General features: G+C 47.4%; 1 protein-coding gene across 5 annotated transcripts in view; it reads left to right on the top strand.

Moving 5' to 3' along the window:
- Positions 1-20,466, top strand: part of cep350 (centrosomal protein 350) — a 67,649-nt gene that overhangs the window by 27,333 nt on the left and 19,850 nt on the right. For 2 of the 5 annotated variants that reach the window (XM_083695728.1, XM_083695726.1), the window contains exons 14-25: positions 1,709-1,862; positions 2,959-3,128; positions 3,527-3,701; positions 6,279-6,505; positions 6,769-6,932; positions 7,527-7,637; positions 13,995-14,135; positions 14,751-14,887; positions 15,309-15,410; positions 15,657-15,820; positions 16,506-16,708; positions 19,443-19,648. In XM_083695728.1, coding sequence (XP_083551854.1) covers positions 1,709-1,862; positions 2,959-3,128; positions 3,527-3,701; positions 6,279-6,505; positions 6,769-6,932; positions 7,527-7,637; positions 13,995-14,135; positions 14,751-14,887; positions 15,309-15,410; positions 15,657-15,820; positions 16,506-16,708; positions 19,443-19,648 — 1,954 coding nt within the window. Of the gene's footprint in view, positions 1-1,708; positions 1,863-2,958; positions 3,129-3,526; positions 3,702-6,278; positions 6,506-6,768; positions 6,933-7,526; positions 7,638-13,994; positions 14,136-14,750; positions 14,888-15,308; positions 15,411-15,656; positions 15,821-16,502; positions 16,709-19,442; positions 19,649-20,466 lie in introns of all 5 variants that reach the window. The other 3 variants (XM_083695727.1, XM_083695724.1, XM_083695725.1) reach the window with 2 other exon arrangements.

Genomic DNA, 20,466 nt, shown 5'->3' with positions numbered 1-20,466 from the left:
CCTCTGTGTGTGTGTGCAGGGGGTGGGGGGGGGGCGAATGTGTCTGGGGGGGGGGGGGGCAGTGGGGGGGTGGGGGGATAGATGAAAGGGTGGGGGGCTGAGGGGTTGTGGGTGTGTGGGTGACTGGGTGTGTTTTCCATCTGCTGGATGAACATAATTTAGTGTTTCCCATTCATTTCTTATGGCCGGGAACACCACAGGTGTAACAAAGTTGACTAAACCACTCAAAATTCAATGAAAGTGGTGATCAGCAATTTTATATGTTCAAATGCCTAGTGTGGAGGATATCATAAGATCTTGAGGCAATCAAATGAAAAACACGATATTTATGATTAGTTAAAGTTGTAAATCGGCCAGATTTGACCCGAACACCGCAGGAGGGTTAATCTATCCCCACTTGTGTTCTTTTTTTTAAAATTTTCTTTATATGTAATATGACACAACCGCGTCAACAACCGCCTGGCTGGTACGTACCTGGAGGGCCTTCTGACCACTGGTGTCATACTATAGTCTGTCTGTCTGTCTGTCTGTCTGTCTGTCATACAGTAGTCTGTCTGTCTGTCTGTTTTTTTTGTGTTTTTTTAAATATGTTTTTAGGGCATTTCTGCTTTATTGGGATAGAGACAGTAGAGATTGACAGGAAGGATGGGTGAGAGAGAGAGAGGAGGGATGACATGCAAGATATTTCGAGGGTCGGAATCGAAACCAGGAACCTTGCGATTATGTGGTATGTGCATTAGTGTGCTACGCCATGAAGCGCCCCGCCCCCACTTGTGTTCGATCGACACAGTACCCTCAAAGAAAGTAGTGTTTCAGGGCGTCCAGTGGCGTAGCACACTAAGGCACATACTATATAATTGCAAGGTCCCTGGTTGGATTCTTGCCATCGACATATCTTGCATATCTTGCATATCTCTCTCTCCCATCCTTCCTGTCAATCTCTACTGCCTCTATCCCAATAAAGCAGAAATGCCCTAAAAAAACCATATATTTAAAGAAAGTAGTGTTTCAAAGATTTTGATTTATGATGACTGATGTATAGGTGATTCACTTACTTTTAGACAAATGTACTTGTCGTAAGACGCTTTGGATAAAAGGGTTAGAAAATGTGAATGTCTCTGAAACGGGTGCTTCTCCCCTCAGTGGTGTGTGTCATTAGACGTTATTGTCCTTCCTTCCTTCTCCCCTTCTGTATTGTTTTGGGGTTTTTTATGTGGGAGGAGGGAAAGTTTCTAACAGAATATGAATAAATACTATGAATCTGAGGGTAATGCTTGGAATGGGATGAGGAATGTGTGTTTGATACCATTCCTCATTCCGTTCCATGCATTACCATGAGTCCGTCCTCCGATTTCTACCCCCCACCAGCCTCCGCTGGTGTGAATGTAGTGTTTTACCTCCACCAGCCTCCACTGATTCACAGTCAGAAACACAGCTCTTCGGAGGACGGGCTCATGGTAATGCATGGGATGAGGAATGATATCAAACAGTTGTGATAAAGGTCTCTGCTGCTGTATGGACTCTCAGTGTTTCCATATGTTAGGTAGCCTGCTCCCTGTGCTTGATACCATTCCTCATTCCATTCCATGCATTACAATGAGTCCATCCTCTGATTTCTACCCCCACCAGCCTCCGCTGGTGTGAATGTAGTATTTTTCTAGAACTATAATGTTTAAAGAGCTGTCGTCCCTGTGTTTCTGTCCTGCAGTAGCAGCAGAGGAGAGAATAGAGAGGACCTCCCCCGCCCTGCGGTCTGGCCAATCAGCAGCCAGCTCAGGGGACGCGCTGGCCTATGAGGATGACTTTGTGACATCACGGAGCAGTGGCAGCAGCCTGTCTAAGAGAGGGTACAGCGGCCGCAGGTAGGGGAGGACGTTACTCTCCACACACACACACACACACACAGTCACACACACCTACACAGTCACACACCCACACACACAGTTACACACCCCCACACACAGTCACACACACACACACACAGTGACACACACACACACACAAACACACACACACACACACCCACACAGTCACACACCCACACCCACACACACACACACACACACACACACACACACTCTCACACAGTTACACACACACACCCACAGTCACACACACAGTCACACACCCACACACAGTTACACACCCACACACAGTCACACATCTGCACCGTTTATTTGGTTGAGGTTTTGGCCTGATTTTTCAGGACATTACGTCGGGCTGGAAGTCTCTAACACTTTCCCCCTGAATACCTCTCTCTTGGAGTCTGAGAAAACGAATAACAACGTTTATAAACCAGCACAGTGGGAGGAGAGAGATGATGTTGCAGTGTTCTCCCCAGAGAATGTAAAAAGGGCACTGGCTCCACCACGCTGTAAACATTTCAAATGAAACTGACATTTACTAATGATAGAGTAACTATCTTTATTAACCTATATATTTAGTAATGATAGAGTAACTGTCTTCTATCGCCAATGACGTTGTTGTTAAAAGCGAAAACGAAAGTGAAAGCGTTATGATGTTCCTCGGTTAATTCAGTGTTTTAGCTGCATTTTTAGCGCGTTTTGACATGAATAAGCATTGGCTTTGATAATGCAGTCCAGCACCACATTGTTCTAAAACCCTGGGGAGAACCCTGTGTTGATATACTGACCACAAGGTGGCACTCTTGTCACATGACTAACAGAGCGACCCCAGCGTACTTCCATCACATCAGATGGCATTGCGATCATGTGACTCATAGCTTTTCAAAGCTGTGTTGTTGTTATTATTATTATGATTATGATTATTATTATTGTGGTCTGCTTGTTGTTGCCCTAGGAACGTGTGAGCTAGTAGGATCTCTTATTATTATTATTATTATTATTATTATGATTATGATTATGATTATGGTCAGCTTGTGGTTGTCATAGGAACGTGTGAGCTAACCACGTCTCTCCCCTGTCACCTCTGCTACAGTGTGAACAGTCACTATGAGGAGCTGATGAGCAGGAGGTCTCCCTACGACCCCAGGACCGGGGACCTGCCGTCCCACCACTCTGGCGTCAGGACAGGAGACGTACTGTCCCATCACTCCTCTCTCTCCACGCCCGTCTCCTCGCCTCACTCCAGAGGCTCTGTCAAGAGAGGTGAGAACTACAACCCCTGGGTCCATTAGAACTACAACCCCTGGGTCCATTAGAACTACAACCCCTGGGGCCATGAGAACTACAACCCCTGGGTCCCTGACAACTACAACCCCTGGGTCCCTGACAACTACAACCCCTGGGTCCATTAGAACTACAACCCCTGGGGCCATTAGAACTACAACCCTGATTTGATTCTAATCTAAATGTTCCATTCATGATGAAATGTTCTGTATATAAAACAACTATCCCCCTGGCATTGTACTGAATGACCATGTTGGTCAGTGTGAGTGTCTGTAGAAATCGGAGGACAAGCTCATTGTAATGCATGGAATGGAATGAGGAATTCCTCATTCTGTTTCCTGCTCTGTTGGCTGAACATGCTTCTCTCTTCTCTGTAGGCGGAGCCTCAGACAGGAGTGACGGCACCCTGGTGGATGAGCAGATCAGCCCCTGCTCCGCGGCGTCGGAAGCCCCGTCTACCGACTCCAGGAGGAGAGGCTCGGAGAAGAGCCTGGCCAAGAGCACCTACTCAGACAGCACACTAGGGGGCGCCGCAGGCCACTCTCTCCACAGGTAAGGGGCCTCCCACACCACTCACCAGGGGCTCACAGGGGATTCCCTTGAGCTCTGATACCCCTCCGCTCACCTTTCCTTCTTTCTTTCTCTCTCTCACTCTCTATATCTACCCCTCTCCCCCTCCCTCCCTCCCTCCCTCACTCTCTATCCCTCCCTCCCTCCCTCCCTCCCTTCCTCCCTCCCTTCCTTCCTTCCTTCCTCCCTCTCCGCTTCTCCTCAAACCACAGTCCTTTTGTCTGGAGACTTGAGATATGATCAGCGAAGGCATACAGAAGACTTTACACTCCTCTCTCCATGAGTTGAACTTCTGTTAAGATGAAGTATCAGTTTCAGACTTTCCAGTCACGATTTCAGGCTTTTGCTACACACCATTCCCTGGCCGTAAGCCGCAGAGGAAACTATAATGATTAAGTGGACCCTTCCAAAGACCGCTAGTGTTTACCCTCCCCAAGTGAGTGGAGGGAGTGTGTGAGTACACCTGGACACCACCTCAGCCACAGTGTAGCCTCTCCTCATGCACAACTCAGCCAAGATAAAGAAGAATCTCTAACTGTGTGTCGTGGGGAGGGGGGGGGGGCTCTGAAATCTGAATGAATGAGGTCTGTTCAGTACAGCAGAGGGTCTGGGAACACCCCCGTTGTTCCCCCTCAATGGTCTCACCTCAAAATTTCAGGCTTATGTTGCTGAGGGGGGATTTCTGGGCATGGCTAAGCACTAATTACTGAACTGTGTTTAGGAGATTTGGTTTACAGTGTCAGGGAAAACAGGCTTGTGGCTGAGGCAGCTCTCTGGTCGTGGCTGTAGGGTCCTGCAGGGGTAGGAGGAGGCTACACACACACACACACACTTTTCCCTCACACACACACACACACACACACACACGCAAGACAGAGACACACACACACACACACTTTCTCTCTCCTTCCCCCTCTCTCTCTCTCTCCCCTTCTCTCTCTCTTTCTCACTCACACACACACACACATACGCACACACACGCTCAGGCAGCAGCCGAACACTGGGTCTTTTGTGTGTGTAGGCAGAGAGAGGTAGAGAGGTGGTCACATCTCCCGTGGGCAGGTCAGGCCGGTTGCCAGGGGATTTTCTCCCAGTGACACCGGATCCTTTGCTGGCGTGTTTTCATACCCAGGTGGCACATTCTCTCCATACCTCTGTCCCTCAGAGTCTGTCCCTCAGCATCTGTCCCTCAGCGTCTGTCCCTCAGAGTCTGTCCCTCGGATTCTGTCCCTCGGATTCTGTCCCTCGGATTCTGTCCCCTCCGAGTCTGTCCCCCGGAGTCTGTCCCTCGGATTCTGTCCCCCGGATTCTATCCCTCAGCATCTGTCCCTCGGAGTCTGTCCCTCGGAGTCTGTCCCTCGGAGTCTGTCCCTCGGAGTCTGTCCCTCGGATTCTGTCCCTCGGATTCTGTCCCCTCCGAGTCTGTCCCCCGGAGTCTGTCCCCCGGAGTCTGTCCCTCGGAGTCTGTCCCTCGGATTCTGTCCCCCAGATTCTATCCCTCAGATTCTATCCCTCAGAGTCTGTCCCTCAGGGTCTGTCCCACAGAGAGAGGAGGCCAGCGGTGCCTGCAGAGGCCACGAAGCCAGGACTGTTAATGCCCTTTAATACTCTCTCCTCCTTCGAAACGTTCCCTCAAAACACATCTTTTTAAACTTGCTTTTAATGTCTAGTACCTTTCCCCCCTCCCTTGGTCTATCAGAACCTGACTACCTGACCTTTTTTTGTTTTGATTGCTTTATTTATTTATTTATTCATTCATTTATTTTATTGTTTGTCTTGGAATGAGGAATGGTATAAAGCACCTTTCTACCTCCAGCAGCTTCCACTGAGTTTTAAACCCCATATGTTTGTGTGCGTGCGTGTGTCCAGGCCAAGCCTGTCCTCCAATTTCTACCTCCCCCAGCCTCCCCCTGCCTCTCATCCACCTCCGAGCAACAACAATATGTCCATTGATACAGCCGGCCTCTAGCTCCCCACAGTAACCCTATAGGCCGAGCTCTCAGCAGGGACGTCCTGGGGGGCCCCCTTTCTTCATTGTGTTAGAGACCCTATCTGTCCCCCTATCCTGGTTCAGCGCTCTGGCAGTATAGCACACAGAGCAGAGGCGACGTATGTTGTTGTTGTTGTTATTATTATTATTAATAATAATAAGCCTTTATTTATACTGCGGTGTCCCACTGAGACCAATGTCTCTTTTTCAGGGGACCCCTGCTTACATTAAAATACATGATGTTAAAATTACATTGCGGTTTGAGGAGAAGCAAGGAGGGAGGAAACGAAGGAGAGAAGGAAGGAAGCAACTATAGATACATTACATTAGCCCACTACGACAACACAGTACATATGCAGGGGTCCTACTTGTCTCCTCTCTCCTAACCTCGTTGAGACCAGGCTTTCGTCTGGGGAAATCCTTCGCAGGAAGTCGCTACAAAGGGGCGGAAACCCACTTGAAATAAGTGATACCTCGCAACAGTTGACTAGCATTGATCATCACCTTGTGTGTGTGTGAGAACCATACTTAATAATAAACTGTGTTTTCTTTCCTTGTCTTGTCTCCAGTTTGGCGTTGGACTGTAGAAGATCTCCCAGGAGCCCAGGAACTTCTCCTCCAGCCTCTGGGTCCCCTGGTGGGTCTGGTTCCCCAGATGGGGAGTCCCTGGCTGGGACAGACAGCCTGGAGCAGGTGCATGGTCTGGGGCCGGTCAGGACAAGCTCCTCAGCTGCCAGAGCCAAACCCTCAACGGCGCTCAACACAGCCAGTGGCCGACCAGACACCAAGACTACAGGTACGGCTGGGTCTATCGTCTCTCTCAGTTCTATGGCACATTCTCTCCAGAGCCTTCTAGATCTTAACCCTTTCTCTCTTTGTGTGTGTGTCTCTCTCTCACCTCTCCCCCTCTCTCACCACCCCTCCCCTCCCCCTCTCTCACCACCCCTCTCTCTCCCCCTCTCTCACCCCCTCACTATCTCTCTCTCTCTCTCTCTCTCTCTCTCTCTCTCTCCCCCCCATCTCTCTTTCTCACACTGTTCCTCTCCCCCCCACCTCCAGGTGATCTCCAGTTCGCCCCGGGGGTTCTACAGCAGCGCATGTCGGCAGAGCTCACCTACCTGGAGTCCATCGAGGAGTCTGTCCGTCAGCTGGGGGACGTGGAGAGGATCAGGGGCGTGTCTCTGGCCCAGCAGGAGAGCGTTTCATTGGCCCAGATACTCAAGGTGAGGGAGGGCCTATGTCAATCTTGAATACCTCAGATCAGTGAGGTATGAAGCTTGTCTGTTAAGGGACACTAAATATATGGTTTAACAAAGATAGTTACTCTATCATTAATAAATATATAGTTTAATAAAGATAGTTATTCTATCATTATTAAATATAGAGTTTAATAAAGGCAGTTACTCTATCATTACTAAATGTCAGTTAAATTTGAATCGTGTTTAAATCCTGGTTAAATTAGGTTTAAATCGTGGTGGAGGTGAGGTGACAAGGTGACGTAGTGCCCCTCTTAGATTCTTTGGGGAGAACCCTGGATGCTTAGTCTTAGGTTCTTTGGGGAGAACCCTGGATGCTTAGTCTTAGGTTCTTTGGGGAGAACCCTGGATGCTTAGTCTTAGGTTCTTTGGGGAGAACCCTGGATGCTTAGTCTTAGGTTCTTTGGGGAGAACCCTGGATGCTTAGTCTTAGGTTCTACTCTTGATATGACCTTCAGAGCTAGGGTGATGTTTTGAAGCTCTGGATGTTTTAGTTTACCTTCTCTGTGTGACCTCTTCCTCCTCACCTCGTCCTTTACCCTTTGACCTCTTGACCTTCAGGCCCAGCAGCAGAGGCACGAGCGTGACCTTTACGAGCTGAAGGTCAAGGCAGAGCATGAGGCCCTGGAGACCCAGCGACAGCTGGAGGACACACGGCAGAGAGCAGCCAGGGTACTGTACCACACACACACACACTTATACACACACACACACACACACATATATATACATACACACACACACACACACACACACATATATATACATACACACACAAACACACACACATATATATATATACAGCAGGTGAAATAAGTATTGAACATGTCACCATTTTTCTCAGTAAATATATTTCCAAAGGTACTATTGACATGACATTTTCACCAGATGTTGGTAACAACCCAAGTAATCCATACATACAAAGAAACCAAAACAAATAAGTTCAGAAATTAAGTTGTGTGTAATAATGTGAAATGACACAGGGAAAAAGTATAGAACACGCTTATTGATATTTATTTGATACTTTGTAGAAAAGCCTTTGTTGGTAATGACAGCTTCAAGACGCCTCCTGTATGGAGAAACTAGTCGCATGCATTGCTCTGGTGTGATTTTGGCCCATTCTTCCACACAAACAGTCTTCAAATCTTGAAGGTTCCGTGGGCCTCTTCTATGAATCTTGATCTTCAGTTCTTTCCATAGATTTTCAATGGGATTTAAGTCAGGTGATTGGCTGGGCCATTCTAGCAGCTTTATTTTCTTTCTTTGAAACCAATTGAGAGTTTCTTTGGCTGTGTGTTTGGGATCATTGTCTTGCTGAAATGTCCACCCTCGTTTCATGTGCAGTGCCATTTCTCCTCCAAACATGGTGTGTATTATGGCATCCAAACAGTTCAATTTTGCTCTCATCTGACCACACTATATTCTCCCAGTATTTCACTGGCTTTTCCAAATGTTGTGCAGCAAACTTTAAACGAGCTTCAACATGCTTTTTTTTCAGCAATGGAGTCTTGCGTGGTGAGTGTGCATACGGGCCATGGCGGTGGAGTGCATTACTTACTGTTTTCTTTGAGACAACAGTACCTGCTAATTCCAGGTCTTTTTGAAGCTCTCCACAAGTGGTCCTTGGCTCTTGGACAACTCTTCTGATTATTCTTTTCACTCCTCTGTCAGAAATCTTGCGAGGAGCACCTGATCGAGGCAAATTTATGGTGAAATGATTGTCTTTCCACTTCCGTATTATGGCCCCAACAGTGCTCACTGGAACATTCAGAAGCTTAGAAATGCGCCTGTAACCAATGCCACCGTTATGTCTTGCAACAATTAGGTTGCAAAGGTCTTGAGACAGCTCTTTGCTTTTACCCATCATGAGATGTGTCTTGTGTGACACCTTGGCAATGACACCTTTTTGTAGGCCATCAGTTGGGACTGAACCAGCTGATATTAATTTGCACTGACAAGGGGCTGGATTACTTTTTAATTACTGATAGATTTCAATTGTTGCCTTGGCTTTCCATGCCTTTTTGCACCTCCCTTTCTTAATGTGTTCAATACTTTTTCCCTGTGTCATTTCACATTATTACACATAACTTAATTTCTGAACGTATTTGTTTTGGTTTCTTTGTATGTATGGATTACTCGGGTTGTTACCAACATCTGGTGAAAATGTCATGTCAATAGTACCTTTGGAAATATATTTACTGAGAAAAATGGTGACGTGTTCAATACTTATTTCACCCGCTGTGTATATACACACACACCGATATATATATATACACATACGCACACCGATATATATACACACACACACACACACACACACACACACACAGACAGACAGATATATATACACACACACACACACACACAGACAGACAGATATATATACACACACACACACACACACAGACAGACAGATATACAGTGGGGGAAATAATTATTTGATCCCCTGCTGATTTTGTTAGTTTGCCCGATTACAAAGAAATGAGCGGTTTATAATTTTTATGGTACTTTTATTTTAACAAATAGAGACAGAATATCAGCAAAGAAGTCCAGAAAAAACACATTATATAAAGTTATAAATTAATTTGCATTTGATCGAAGGAAATAAGTATTTGATCCCCTACAAACCAGCAAGAATTCTGGCTCATACAGACCGGTTATATGCCCATGAGGCACACAGATTAGCCCTGTCACTTTAGGAAAAGTACTCCTAATCTCTGCTTGTTATGGGTATAAAAGACACCTGTCAATAGAATCAATCTCTTCCATTCCAACCTCTCCACCACCATGGGCAAGACCAAAGAACATTCAAAGGACATCAGGGTAAGAGTTGTAGACCTGCACAAGGCTGGAATGGGCTACAAGACCATCAGCAAGAAGCTTGGTGAGAAGGAGACAACTGTTGGTGCAATTATTAGAAAATGGGAGAAATACAAAATAACCATCAATCGCCCTCGGCCTGGAGCTCCATGCAAGATCTTGCCTCGTGGGGTAAGGATGATCATGAGAAGGGTGAGGGATCAGCCCAGAACTACACGGGAGAAGCTTGGTAATGATCTCAAGGCAGCTGGGACCACAGTCACCAAGAAAACCATTGGTAACACACTACACCGTAACGGATTGAAATCCTGCAGTGCCCACAAGGTCCCCCTGCTCAAGAAGGCACATGTACAGGCCCATCTGAAGTTTGCCAATGAACACCTAAATGATTCAGAGAAGGCTTGGGAGAAGGTGATGTGGTCAGATGAGACCAAAATTGAACTCTTTGGCATAAATTCGACTCTTCGTGTTTGGAGGGAGAGAAATGCTGAATGCTACAATCCCAAGAACACCATCCCCACCGTCAAACACAGAGGTGGAAACATTATGCTTTGGGGTTGTTTCTCTGCTAAGGGTACAGGACGACTTCACTGCATTGAGGGGCCAATGGACGGGGCCATGTACCATAAGATCTTGGACGAGAACCTCCTTCCCTCAGCCAGAGCACTGAGGATGGGTCGTGGATGGGTCTTCCAGCATGACAATGACCCAAAACATACAGCCAAGGCAACAAAGGAGTGGCTCAAGAAGAAGCACACTAAGGTCATGGAGTGGCCTAGCTAGTCTCCAGACCTTAATCCTATAGAAAATGTGTGGAGGGAGCTGACGCTTCGAGTTGCCGAGCAAAAGCCTTGAAACCTTCAGGATTTGGAGAGGGTCTGTAAAGAGGAGTGGACCAAAATCCCTCCTGAGATGTGTGCAAACCTGGTGACCAACTATAAGAAACGTCTGACTTCTGTGCTTGCCAGCAAGGGTTTCTCCACCAAGTACTAAGTCATGTTTTGCTTGGGGATCAAATACTTATTTCCTTCGATCAAATGCAAATGAGTTCATAACTTAATATAATGTGTTTTTTCTGGACTTCTTTGTTGATATTCTGTCTCTATTTGTTAAAATGAAAGTACCATAAAAATTATAGACCGCTCATTTCTTTGTAATCGGGCAAACTAACAAAATCAGCAGGGGATCAAATAATTATTTCCCCCACTGTATATACACACACACACACAGACAGACAGATATATATACACACACACACACACACACACACAGACAGATATATATATATATATACACACACACTGCTGTGGCATTTAGAACCGCCAGCTCAGCAGTGAGTACACACCCTTTTATCACATACCGTTAGCAACGTCAACTCACAAGAGGGTTTACACATAGTCTACCTCCACTGGTTTAACACGTAGTCTACCTCCACTGGGTTAACACGTAGTCTACCTCCACTGGTTTAACACATAGTCTACCTCCACTGGTTTAACACATAGTCTACCTCCACTGGTTTAACACGTAGTCTACCTCCACTGGTTTAACACATAGTCTACCTCCACTGGTTTAACACATAGTCTACCTCCACTGGTTTAACACATAGTCTACCTCCACTGGTTTAACACGTAGTCTACCTCCACTGGGTTAACACGTAGTCTACCTCCACTGGTTTAACACATAGTCTACCTCCACTGGTTTAACACATAGTCTACCTCCACTGGTTTAACACGTAGTCTACCTCCACTGGTTTAACACATAGTCTACCTCCACTGGTTTAACACATAGTCTACCTCCACTGGGTTAACACGTAGTCTACCTCCACTGGTTTAACACATAGTCTACCTCCACTGGTTTAACACATAGTCTACCTCCACTGGTTTAACACATAGTCTACCTCCACTGGTTTAACACGTAGTCTACCTCCACTGGTTTAACACATAGTCTACCTCCACTGGTTTAACACGTAGTCTACCTCCACTGGTTTAACACATAGTCTACCTCCACTGGTTTAACACATAGTCTACCTCCACTGGGTTAACACGTAGTCTACCTCCACTGGGTTAACACGTAGTCTACCTCCACTGGTTTAACACATAGTCTACCTCCACTGGTTTAACACATAGTCTACCTCCACTGGTTTAACACATAGTCTACCTCCACTGGTTTAACACATAGTCTACCTCCACTGGTTTAACACGTAGTCTACCTCCACTGGTTTAACACATAGTCTACCTCCACTGGGTTAACACGTAGTCTACCTCCACTGGTTTAACACACAGTCTACCTCCACTGGTTTAACACATAGTCTACCTCCACTGGTTTAACACGTAGTCTACCTCCACAAGAGGGTTAACACGTAGTCTACCTCCACTGGTTTAACACATAGTCTACCTCCACTGGTTTAACACGTAGTCTACCTCCACAAGAGGGTTAACACGTAGTCTACCTCCACTGGTTTAACACATAGTCTACCTCCACTGGTTTAACACATAGTCTACCTCCACTGGTTTAACACGTAGTCTACCTCCACTGGGTTAACACGTAGTCTACCTCCACTGGTTTAACACATAGTCTACCTCCACTGGTTTAACACATAGTCTACCTCCACTGGTTTAACACGTAGTCTACCTCCACTGGTTTAACACATAGTCTACCTCCACTGGGTTAACACGTAGTCTACCTCCACTGGTTTAACACATAGTCTACCTCCACTGGTTTAACACATAGTCTACCTCCACTGGTTTAACACATAGTCTACCTCCACTGGTTTAACACATAGTCTACCTCCACTGGTTTAACACGTAGTCTACCTCCACTGGTTTAACACATAGTCTACCTCCACTGGGTTAACACGTAGTCTACCTCCACTGGTTTAACACACAGTCTACCTCCACTGGTTTAACACATAGTCTACCTCCACTGGTTTAACACGTAGTCTACCTCCACAAGAGGGTTAACACGTAGTCTACCTCCACTGGTTTAACACATAGTCTACCTCCACTGGTTTAACACGTAGTCTACCTCCACAAGAGGGTTAACACGTAGTCTACCTCCACTGGTTTAGCACGTAGTCTACCTCCACTGGTTTAGCACGTAGTCTACCTCCACTGGTTTAACACGTAGTCTACCTCCACAAGAGGGTTAACACGTAGTCTACCTCCACTGGTTTAACACGTAGTCTACCTCCACTGGTTTAACACGTAGTCTACCTCCACTGGTTTAACACGTAGTCTACCTCCACTGGTTTAACACGTAGTCTACCTCCACTGGTTTAACACGTAGTCTACCTCCACTGGTTTAACACATAGTCTACCTCCACTGGGTTAACACGTAGTCTACCTCCACTGGTTTAACACGTAGTCTACCTCCACTGGTTTAACACACAGTCTACCTCCACTGGTTTAACACATAGTCTACCTCCACTGGTTTAACACGTAGTCTACCTCCACTGGTTTAACACGTAGTCTACCTCCACTGGTTTAACACGTAGTCTACCTCCACTGGTTTAACACGTAGTCTACCTCCACTGGGTTAACACGTAGTCTACCTCCACTGGTTTAACACGTAGTCTACCTCCACTGGTTTAACACGTAGTCTACATCCACTGGTTTAACACGTAGTCTACCTCCACTGGTTTAACACGTAGTCTACCTCCACTGGTTTAACACGTAGTCTACATCCACTGGTTTAACACGTAGTCTACCTCCACTGGTTTAACACGTAGTCTACCTCCACTGGTTTAACACGTAGTCTACATCCACTGGTTTAACACGTAGTCTACCTCCACTGGTTTAACACGTAGTCTACCTCCACTGGTTTAACACGTAGTCTACATCCACTGGTTTAACACGTAGTCTACCTCCACTGGTTTAACACGTAGTCTACCTCCACTGGGTTAACACGTAGTCTACCTCCACAAGAGGGTTAACACGTAGTCTACCTCCACTGGTTTAACACGTAGTCTACCTCCACTGGTTTAACATCGGGGGAAGGGCTCATTCTAACACATGGAATGGTACCAAACACGGTTCAACCTCCACGTTAAACCCTATGTGTTTGTAAATGTGTGTTTGTGTGTCCAGGCCCGTACTTGAACGTGAGGGGCTTAATATGTAGTTAAATATAGATTTTATATATGTAATGTATGTATTTATAAACGTGTGTGTGTGTCTGTGTGTGTGTCTGTGTGTGTGTCTGTGTGTCCAGGCCCATGCGGAGCTGCAGGGGAACATGGCCCAGACACAGCAGGAGTCTCTGGGGGGGCTCCAAGAGGCCACCAGTAAGATGATCAGCCAGCAGGCCGAGGCCGCACGCCACACTGCCGACGCCGCTCGACACATCAAAGAGGTCCGCACACACGCACACGCACACACACACCTTCCTCACACGCCTAAAACCTTAAACAGCCACTTTGTATTTCTCCCCGATCGGTGTCCAGTTGTATGGTCAGAAGTCTGGTGTGGCGTCAAGCTTTCGTTCTGACGGCAAGCACAATGAGGAAGTGTTGATTGGTTGAATTCAGGGGAGGCTGGTGGAAGTAGACCTCAAGGACGGGCTCACTGTAATGCATGGAACGGAAACACATGTTGTTGTTTTTTTATACCATTCCCTGTTCCGTTCCATGCATTACAATGAGCCCGTCCTCCGATTTCTACCTCCACCAGCCTCTACTGGTTTAATCAGGTGTGGTTTTGTCAGTTAGGGAGATTACTACACAGAATCCCACCAAGCCTATCAAACTGGACCAGTAGAGGCTGGTGGAGGTAGACATCGGAGGACGGGCTCATTGTAATGCATGGAATGGAATGAAGAATGATGTCAAACATACGTGTTCGATACCGTTCCTAATTCCGTTCCATGCATTACAATGAGCCCGTCCTCCAATGTCTACCTCCACCAGCCTCCCCTGTTTAATCAGGTGTGTTAGTCTCTGGCTGTGACGGAGGTCTCCTTCTCCCTCAGATGACCGAGTTGGCGAGGGGTCACATATCTGGAGCCCTGAATCTCCCTGCGGCGGCCGTCACTACCCTGCTCGACCAGCAGAGGCAGCACCACCTCTCCGTCATCAAACAGCTGCATACCCGTACCGACACGGACAGGTAACTACAGATACCGCTAATAGCTAACCGCTAGCACAGCTAGCATTGGTCTCTGCCACTGATACGGACAGGTAACTGCAGGTACAAACCACTAACCTCTAGTATAGAAAACAGGTAACTGCAGGTACAAACCACTAACCTCTAGTATAGAAAACAGGTAACTGCAGGTACAAACCACTAACCTCTAGTATAGAAAACAGGTAACTGCGGGTACAAACCACTAACCTCTAGTATAGAAAAAAAGAAGACTCTGCACTGACACGTTTTTGAAAGTCTTGCAGAATTTAGTTGATGCTTCTGCTTGCATTTGGTCCCGCGACCACAAACGAGTTTGACCTTCGACCTAGACCTAGGTCTTTCTTCCAAACGTTATTATGTTGTGACCCACCCTGGCCTAACAGAGCTGTGTGTTGTCCCCCAGCTATAAGAGCGAGTCCTCTGCCACCAGGACCAGACCAGAGGAGACCCTCTCCTCCCTGGACAGCCGCTCAGACTCCATCCCCTCAAGACGACCCACACTCAGGTACTGGACCTCTCACTGAGCCATGGGCCTCTCATAGCCACACTGGGGGTCTTCATAGGCACAGTGCTGTTCTGGGTCTCTCATAGCCACACTGGGGGTCTTCATAGGCACAGTGCTGTTCTGGGTCTCTCATGGTCACACTGGGGGTCCTCACAGACATAGACATGGAGAGAGAGGGCCATGCCAGGGACTAACAATTCCCTCTCTGTCTGTCTCTCTCTTTCTCTTTCTCCCCCCCCCCCCCAGTGGTGGAGGCAGCAGCAGCCACTTAAGTCCATCCCAGGCCTCCTCAGAGCAGAAGGAGAGGAGGGAGGAGGGAGGAGGCAGCAGCTCTGTGGAGGAGGAGGCCCTCACCGCAGCCAACAGCTCCATCCCCAGCGACAGTGTCGCATCCCTGCTGGACGAGAAAGGTGAGGCCTGGGGTCACAGGGCCATAAAGGTACTCACGGTACTGTGGGCTTACACAGAATGCCACCAAGCCTATCAGAGGGCAAACTGGACCAGGGGAGGCTAGTGGAGGTAGAAATCAGAGGACGGCATCATTATAATGCATGGAACATTGTAATGCATGGAATGGGATGAGGAATGATATCAAACACGCGTGTTTGATGCCATTCCTCATTCCATTCCATGCATCTAGTCAGGAAGTCTGTCGTCTATTCAGGGAGTCTGTCGTCTATTCAGGAAGTCTGTCGTCTTGTCAGGAAGCTTGTAGTCTTGTCAGGAAGTCTGTCGTCTTGTCAGGAAGTCTGTCGTCTTGTCAGGAAGTCTGTAGTCTTGTCAGGAAGTCTGTAGTCTTGTCAGGAAGCCTGTAGTCTTGTCAGGAAGTCTGTAGTCTTGTCAGGAAGTCTGTAGTCTTGTCAGGAAGTCTGTAGTCTTGTCAGGAAGTCTGTCGTCTTGTCAGGAAGTCTGTAGTCTTGTCAGGAAGTCTGTAGTCTTGTCAGGAAGCCTGTAGTCTTGTCAGGAAGTCTGTAGTCTTGTCAGGAAGTCTGTAGTCTTGTCAGGAAGTCTGTAGTCTTGTCAGGAAGTCTGTAGTCTTGTCAGGAAGTCTGAAGTCTTGTCAGGAAGTCTGTCGTCTTCCTCATTCCCCAGCAGACAGCGCGTCCGTGGCGACGGAGTACTCTCTGAAGTTTGACGAGTCGATGACAGAGGACGAGTTGGAGGAGCGGTCGTTCCGCTCGCTGCTGCCCTCCGAGGCCCACCGCCGGGGCACCCTGGAGAAGAAACGCCCTCCGGAGGAGTCAGACGACGAGGCCAGCCAGGAGAAGACCACCCCCAGCGGCCTCGACACCTCCAAGGTACTGATGATGGCGATGATGATGATGATGATGGTGATGATTGTCCTTCCTCAGCTCACAAGTTGACACACCGTAAAACAAATTTTAGTAGCCCGGGCATTTATTTGCTTTAACCACGGAGCCTACCGCCGCATATTGGAGACAGGCTATTATTGGAGGTGATTATTCTGTTTAGCCCCCTCCGCTGTTGCCAAACTGCTGCTCAAACCTGCGATATGACAGAGGTAAATATATATATCTACCATACTGAGAACAAATATCCACCGGCATTGTATCAACGTTATTAGCCTGCAGTAAATCAGTCAAAACCTTCTATCTCTGGGGGCGCTTGGTGGCGTAGCACACTAATGCGCACGCCACGTAATCGCAAGGTTCCTGGTTCGATTCCGACCCTCGACATATCTTGCATGTCATCCCTCCTCTTTCCCATCCTTCCTGTCGGTCTCTACTGTCTCTATCCCAATAAAGCAATGCCCTAAAAACATATTTAAAAAAAAAAAAAACGTCCATCTCTGATAGACCAGCAACGGTCTGCCGGAGTCATCTCCTAATATAAACAGAATACAGCTGTTTGTTTTGACCTGGCGTGCGTTTAGAGATCTTAGGGTGCTTGTTGACTTCATGTCCTTTGTGGCCCGGCCGTTGTTGGAGACAGGCGTTTGTTGGGCTTGCACTTTTATACCTTGTAACTCTTTTCTTACTTCATTTTCTTGTTTCATTTTATTGTATGACATGTTTTCATGTGAAGCACTTTGGGTCTGCCTCGTGTATGAAATGTGCTATATTAGTAAAGTTGCCTTGCGTTGTGTTTGTTCACCTGACAAATGAGCTTTGATTTCTCCCGTTTTATATAAATTCAAGATTTGTGTGAGTGCAGTGTGCGATTATTATATAATAATCGCCGAATGATGATTCAGTTGTACAAGCACAAGCGCAACGAGCGGCGGTTACTAGTAGTTTTACGGTAATCAGAAACAATCCCTCCCATTGGCTCTCTGGTAGTGCTGGTGTTGTGTTGGGTAGAGCAGCTCCGGTGGAAGATGGATGGCTGAGAAGGCAGCCAGTGTGAAGGGTTAACTCCTACTACATGTGTTAGAGGCTCTTAGTGGGCTGCTAAGAGACCCAGGTCAAGCAGCGGACAGCCTTCACACCTGCCCGCCACATATGGAGAGGGTCCTGGACATACCTGCCAGCGGAGGTAGAGATCGGAGGACGGGGCTCATTGTAATGCATGGAACGGAGTGAGGAATGGTATCAAACACCCGCTCCATGCATTACAGTGAGCCCGTCCTCCGATTTCTACCTCCACCAGCCTCCGTGACTACCTTCATTGGAACTACATTTACTTTTTGGTCTACCAGCCAAGCTGTCTGTCTCGGTGGATGAGAAAATTCACCAGCCGCTCTGATTTTTTTTTACCAGCCAAATATTTATTTTTTATAGAAGATGTTGACCAAAATTAAGGCAAAAATCAGGCAAAAAAGCCCATCCTGTATGAGCCTGAATCCTGTCCCAACGAACCTCCTGTACACTGTAATACACAACCTCTGCCTCTCAGTCTTGCACCTTTTCATGCGTTAAAACGACACACACAGACACACACACACAAACATATATATATATATATATATATATACATACACACATGCGCACACATATGCACAAACGCACATGCATATATACATATATATATATACACACACATGTTTTCTACCCCCCACTGTCACGTGAATAGATCCAAGTTGTCGTCATGTGCCATAATTGCGCCTCACGACCAGTGCGACTGATTTTAAATGGTGTTCTCTAACCATTGTTGCCTACCTTCCCGTCAACGTGGCTGGTGAGGTAGACTTTTAAGATTTACCCGCCCAAGATGGACACCATTAACCTGGTGGTGGGTGTTAATGTTTTGCCCTCCCTACCGTCCCCTAGGCTGGTCTGGTCTGTCCAGATGGACAGAGCTGTGTGTATAGACGCTGCTGGTATTTACAGCCCTGGTTCAGTGCTGCCACTTACTTCTCTCCAGGGCCGCTCTCTCGCACGCCAAGCCTGTCTCAGTGTTTGCCAATGGAAGGAGAGAGTGTGTGTGTGTGTGTGTGTGTGTGTGTGTGTGTGTGTGTGTGTGTGTGTGTGTGTGTGTGTGTGTGTGTCTGTGTGTCTGTGTGTCTGTGTGTCTGTGTGCGTGTGCCTGTGGGTGTCTGTGTGGGTGCGTGTGTGTGGGTGTGTACCCAGACGTCAGTGTGATTTTTCCATCACCACTGTTTGCTCTCTGTGTGTGCCCAGTTGCCCAGCAGTGGGCTGATAAGACTGGTATCTGTGTGTGAGTGACTCACTGTTATTTCTGTTTTCTCCTCTCCTCTCTCGTTTTATCATCCCCTCCTCTCTGTCTTCTCCTCTTTTCTCCTCTCCTCCCCTCTCGTCCTCCTCACTTCTTATCTCCTCTACTGTTTTCTGCTCCCCTCTTTTCTCCCCCTCCTCTCTCCTCCCCGCTCTCCTCTCTTCTTCTCTTCCCCCCTCCTTCCTCCCCTCCCCTCATCTATCTCCCCCCTCCTCCTGTTTTCTCCTCCCTTCTCTCTCTTCTGCTCTTTTCTCCTCTCTTCTCTCCCCCTTTTTCTCTCCTCCCTCCTCCACCCCCTCCTCCTCTCCCCTCTCCACCCCTCCACCCCTCCCCCCTCATTCCTCTCCCCACTCCCTCTCCCCCCCCCCCTCCCCATTCCTCTCCCCCCCCTCCCAGCAGCAGCAGCAGCTTCAGCCAGATAGCAGCATGCCCTTCTCCTCCGGCCAGGACAGCTTCTCCAGGTTCACCATGGACATGGTGCGTCAGTACATGAAGGAGGAGGAGGTGCGTGCCCACCACCAGAGCTCCCTGCTGCGCCTGCGTCAGAGGGCCCTCAAGGAGAAGACCAAGGCCGAGCTGGCCTGGCTGGAGCACCAGAAGAGGCATGTGATGATGATGATGATGATGATTATTAGGGTTATAGTTCCTTTGTAACATCATAACCACCCACCCTCCCAACTTAAACTCCTATCTCTCATAGGCTTGTATTGAAACTGCCCGGTTTTCAATATGTGATTGCTAGCCAATTATTTTATATTAAAATTACCAAAAGTTACTGCCAGCAAATGAAAATACCCAGACTTTGGATTTTGTATGGTTGAGGCCTGTGGCAGCAGGCAGTTAGGAGAGAGTTAGCCAATCATAGTCAGTTAGGAGAGAGTTAGCCAATCATAGTCAGGAGAGAGTTAGCCAATCATAGTCAGTTAGGAGAGAGTTAGCCAATCATAGTCAGGAGAGAGTTAGCCAATCATAGTCAGTTAGGAGAGAGTTAGCCAATCATAGTCAGGAGAGAGCTAGCCAATCATAGTCAGTTAGGAGAGAGTTAGCCAATCATAGGCAGTTAGGAGAGAGTTAGCCAATCATAGTCAGGAGAGAGTTAGCCAATCATAGTCAGTTAGGAGAGAGTTAGCCAATCATAGTCAGGAGAGAGCTAGCCAATCATAGTCAGTTAGGAGAGAGTTAGCCAATCATAGGCAGTTAGGAGAGAGCTAGCCAATCATAGTCAGTTAGGAGAGAGCTAGCCAATCATAGTCAGTTAGGAGAGAGCTAGCCAATCATAGTCAGTTAGGAGAGAGCTAGCCAATCATAGTCCTTCAGTGTTCTCCTTCATCTCATCAAATGTTTCATATACAGTCTGGTACAACAAACCAAACAACCCAACAGGGCTGAACCAATTAGCATTCCATCACAATAGAGTTTA

The sequence above is a fragment of the Argentina silus genome (assembly GCF_951799395.1).
Source record: "Argentina silus genome assembly, chromosome: X".
In the NCBI taxonomy this organism is placed as follows: domain Eukaryota; kingdom Metazoa; phylum Chordata; class Actinopteri; order Argentiniformes; family Argentinidae; genus Argentina; species Argentina silus.
The sequence above is the reverse complement of the archived record's forward strand: the minus strand, read 5'-3'. Positions and strand labels throughout refer to the sequence as shown.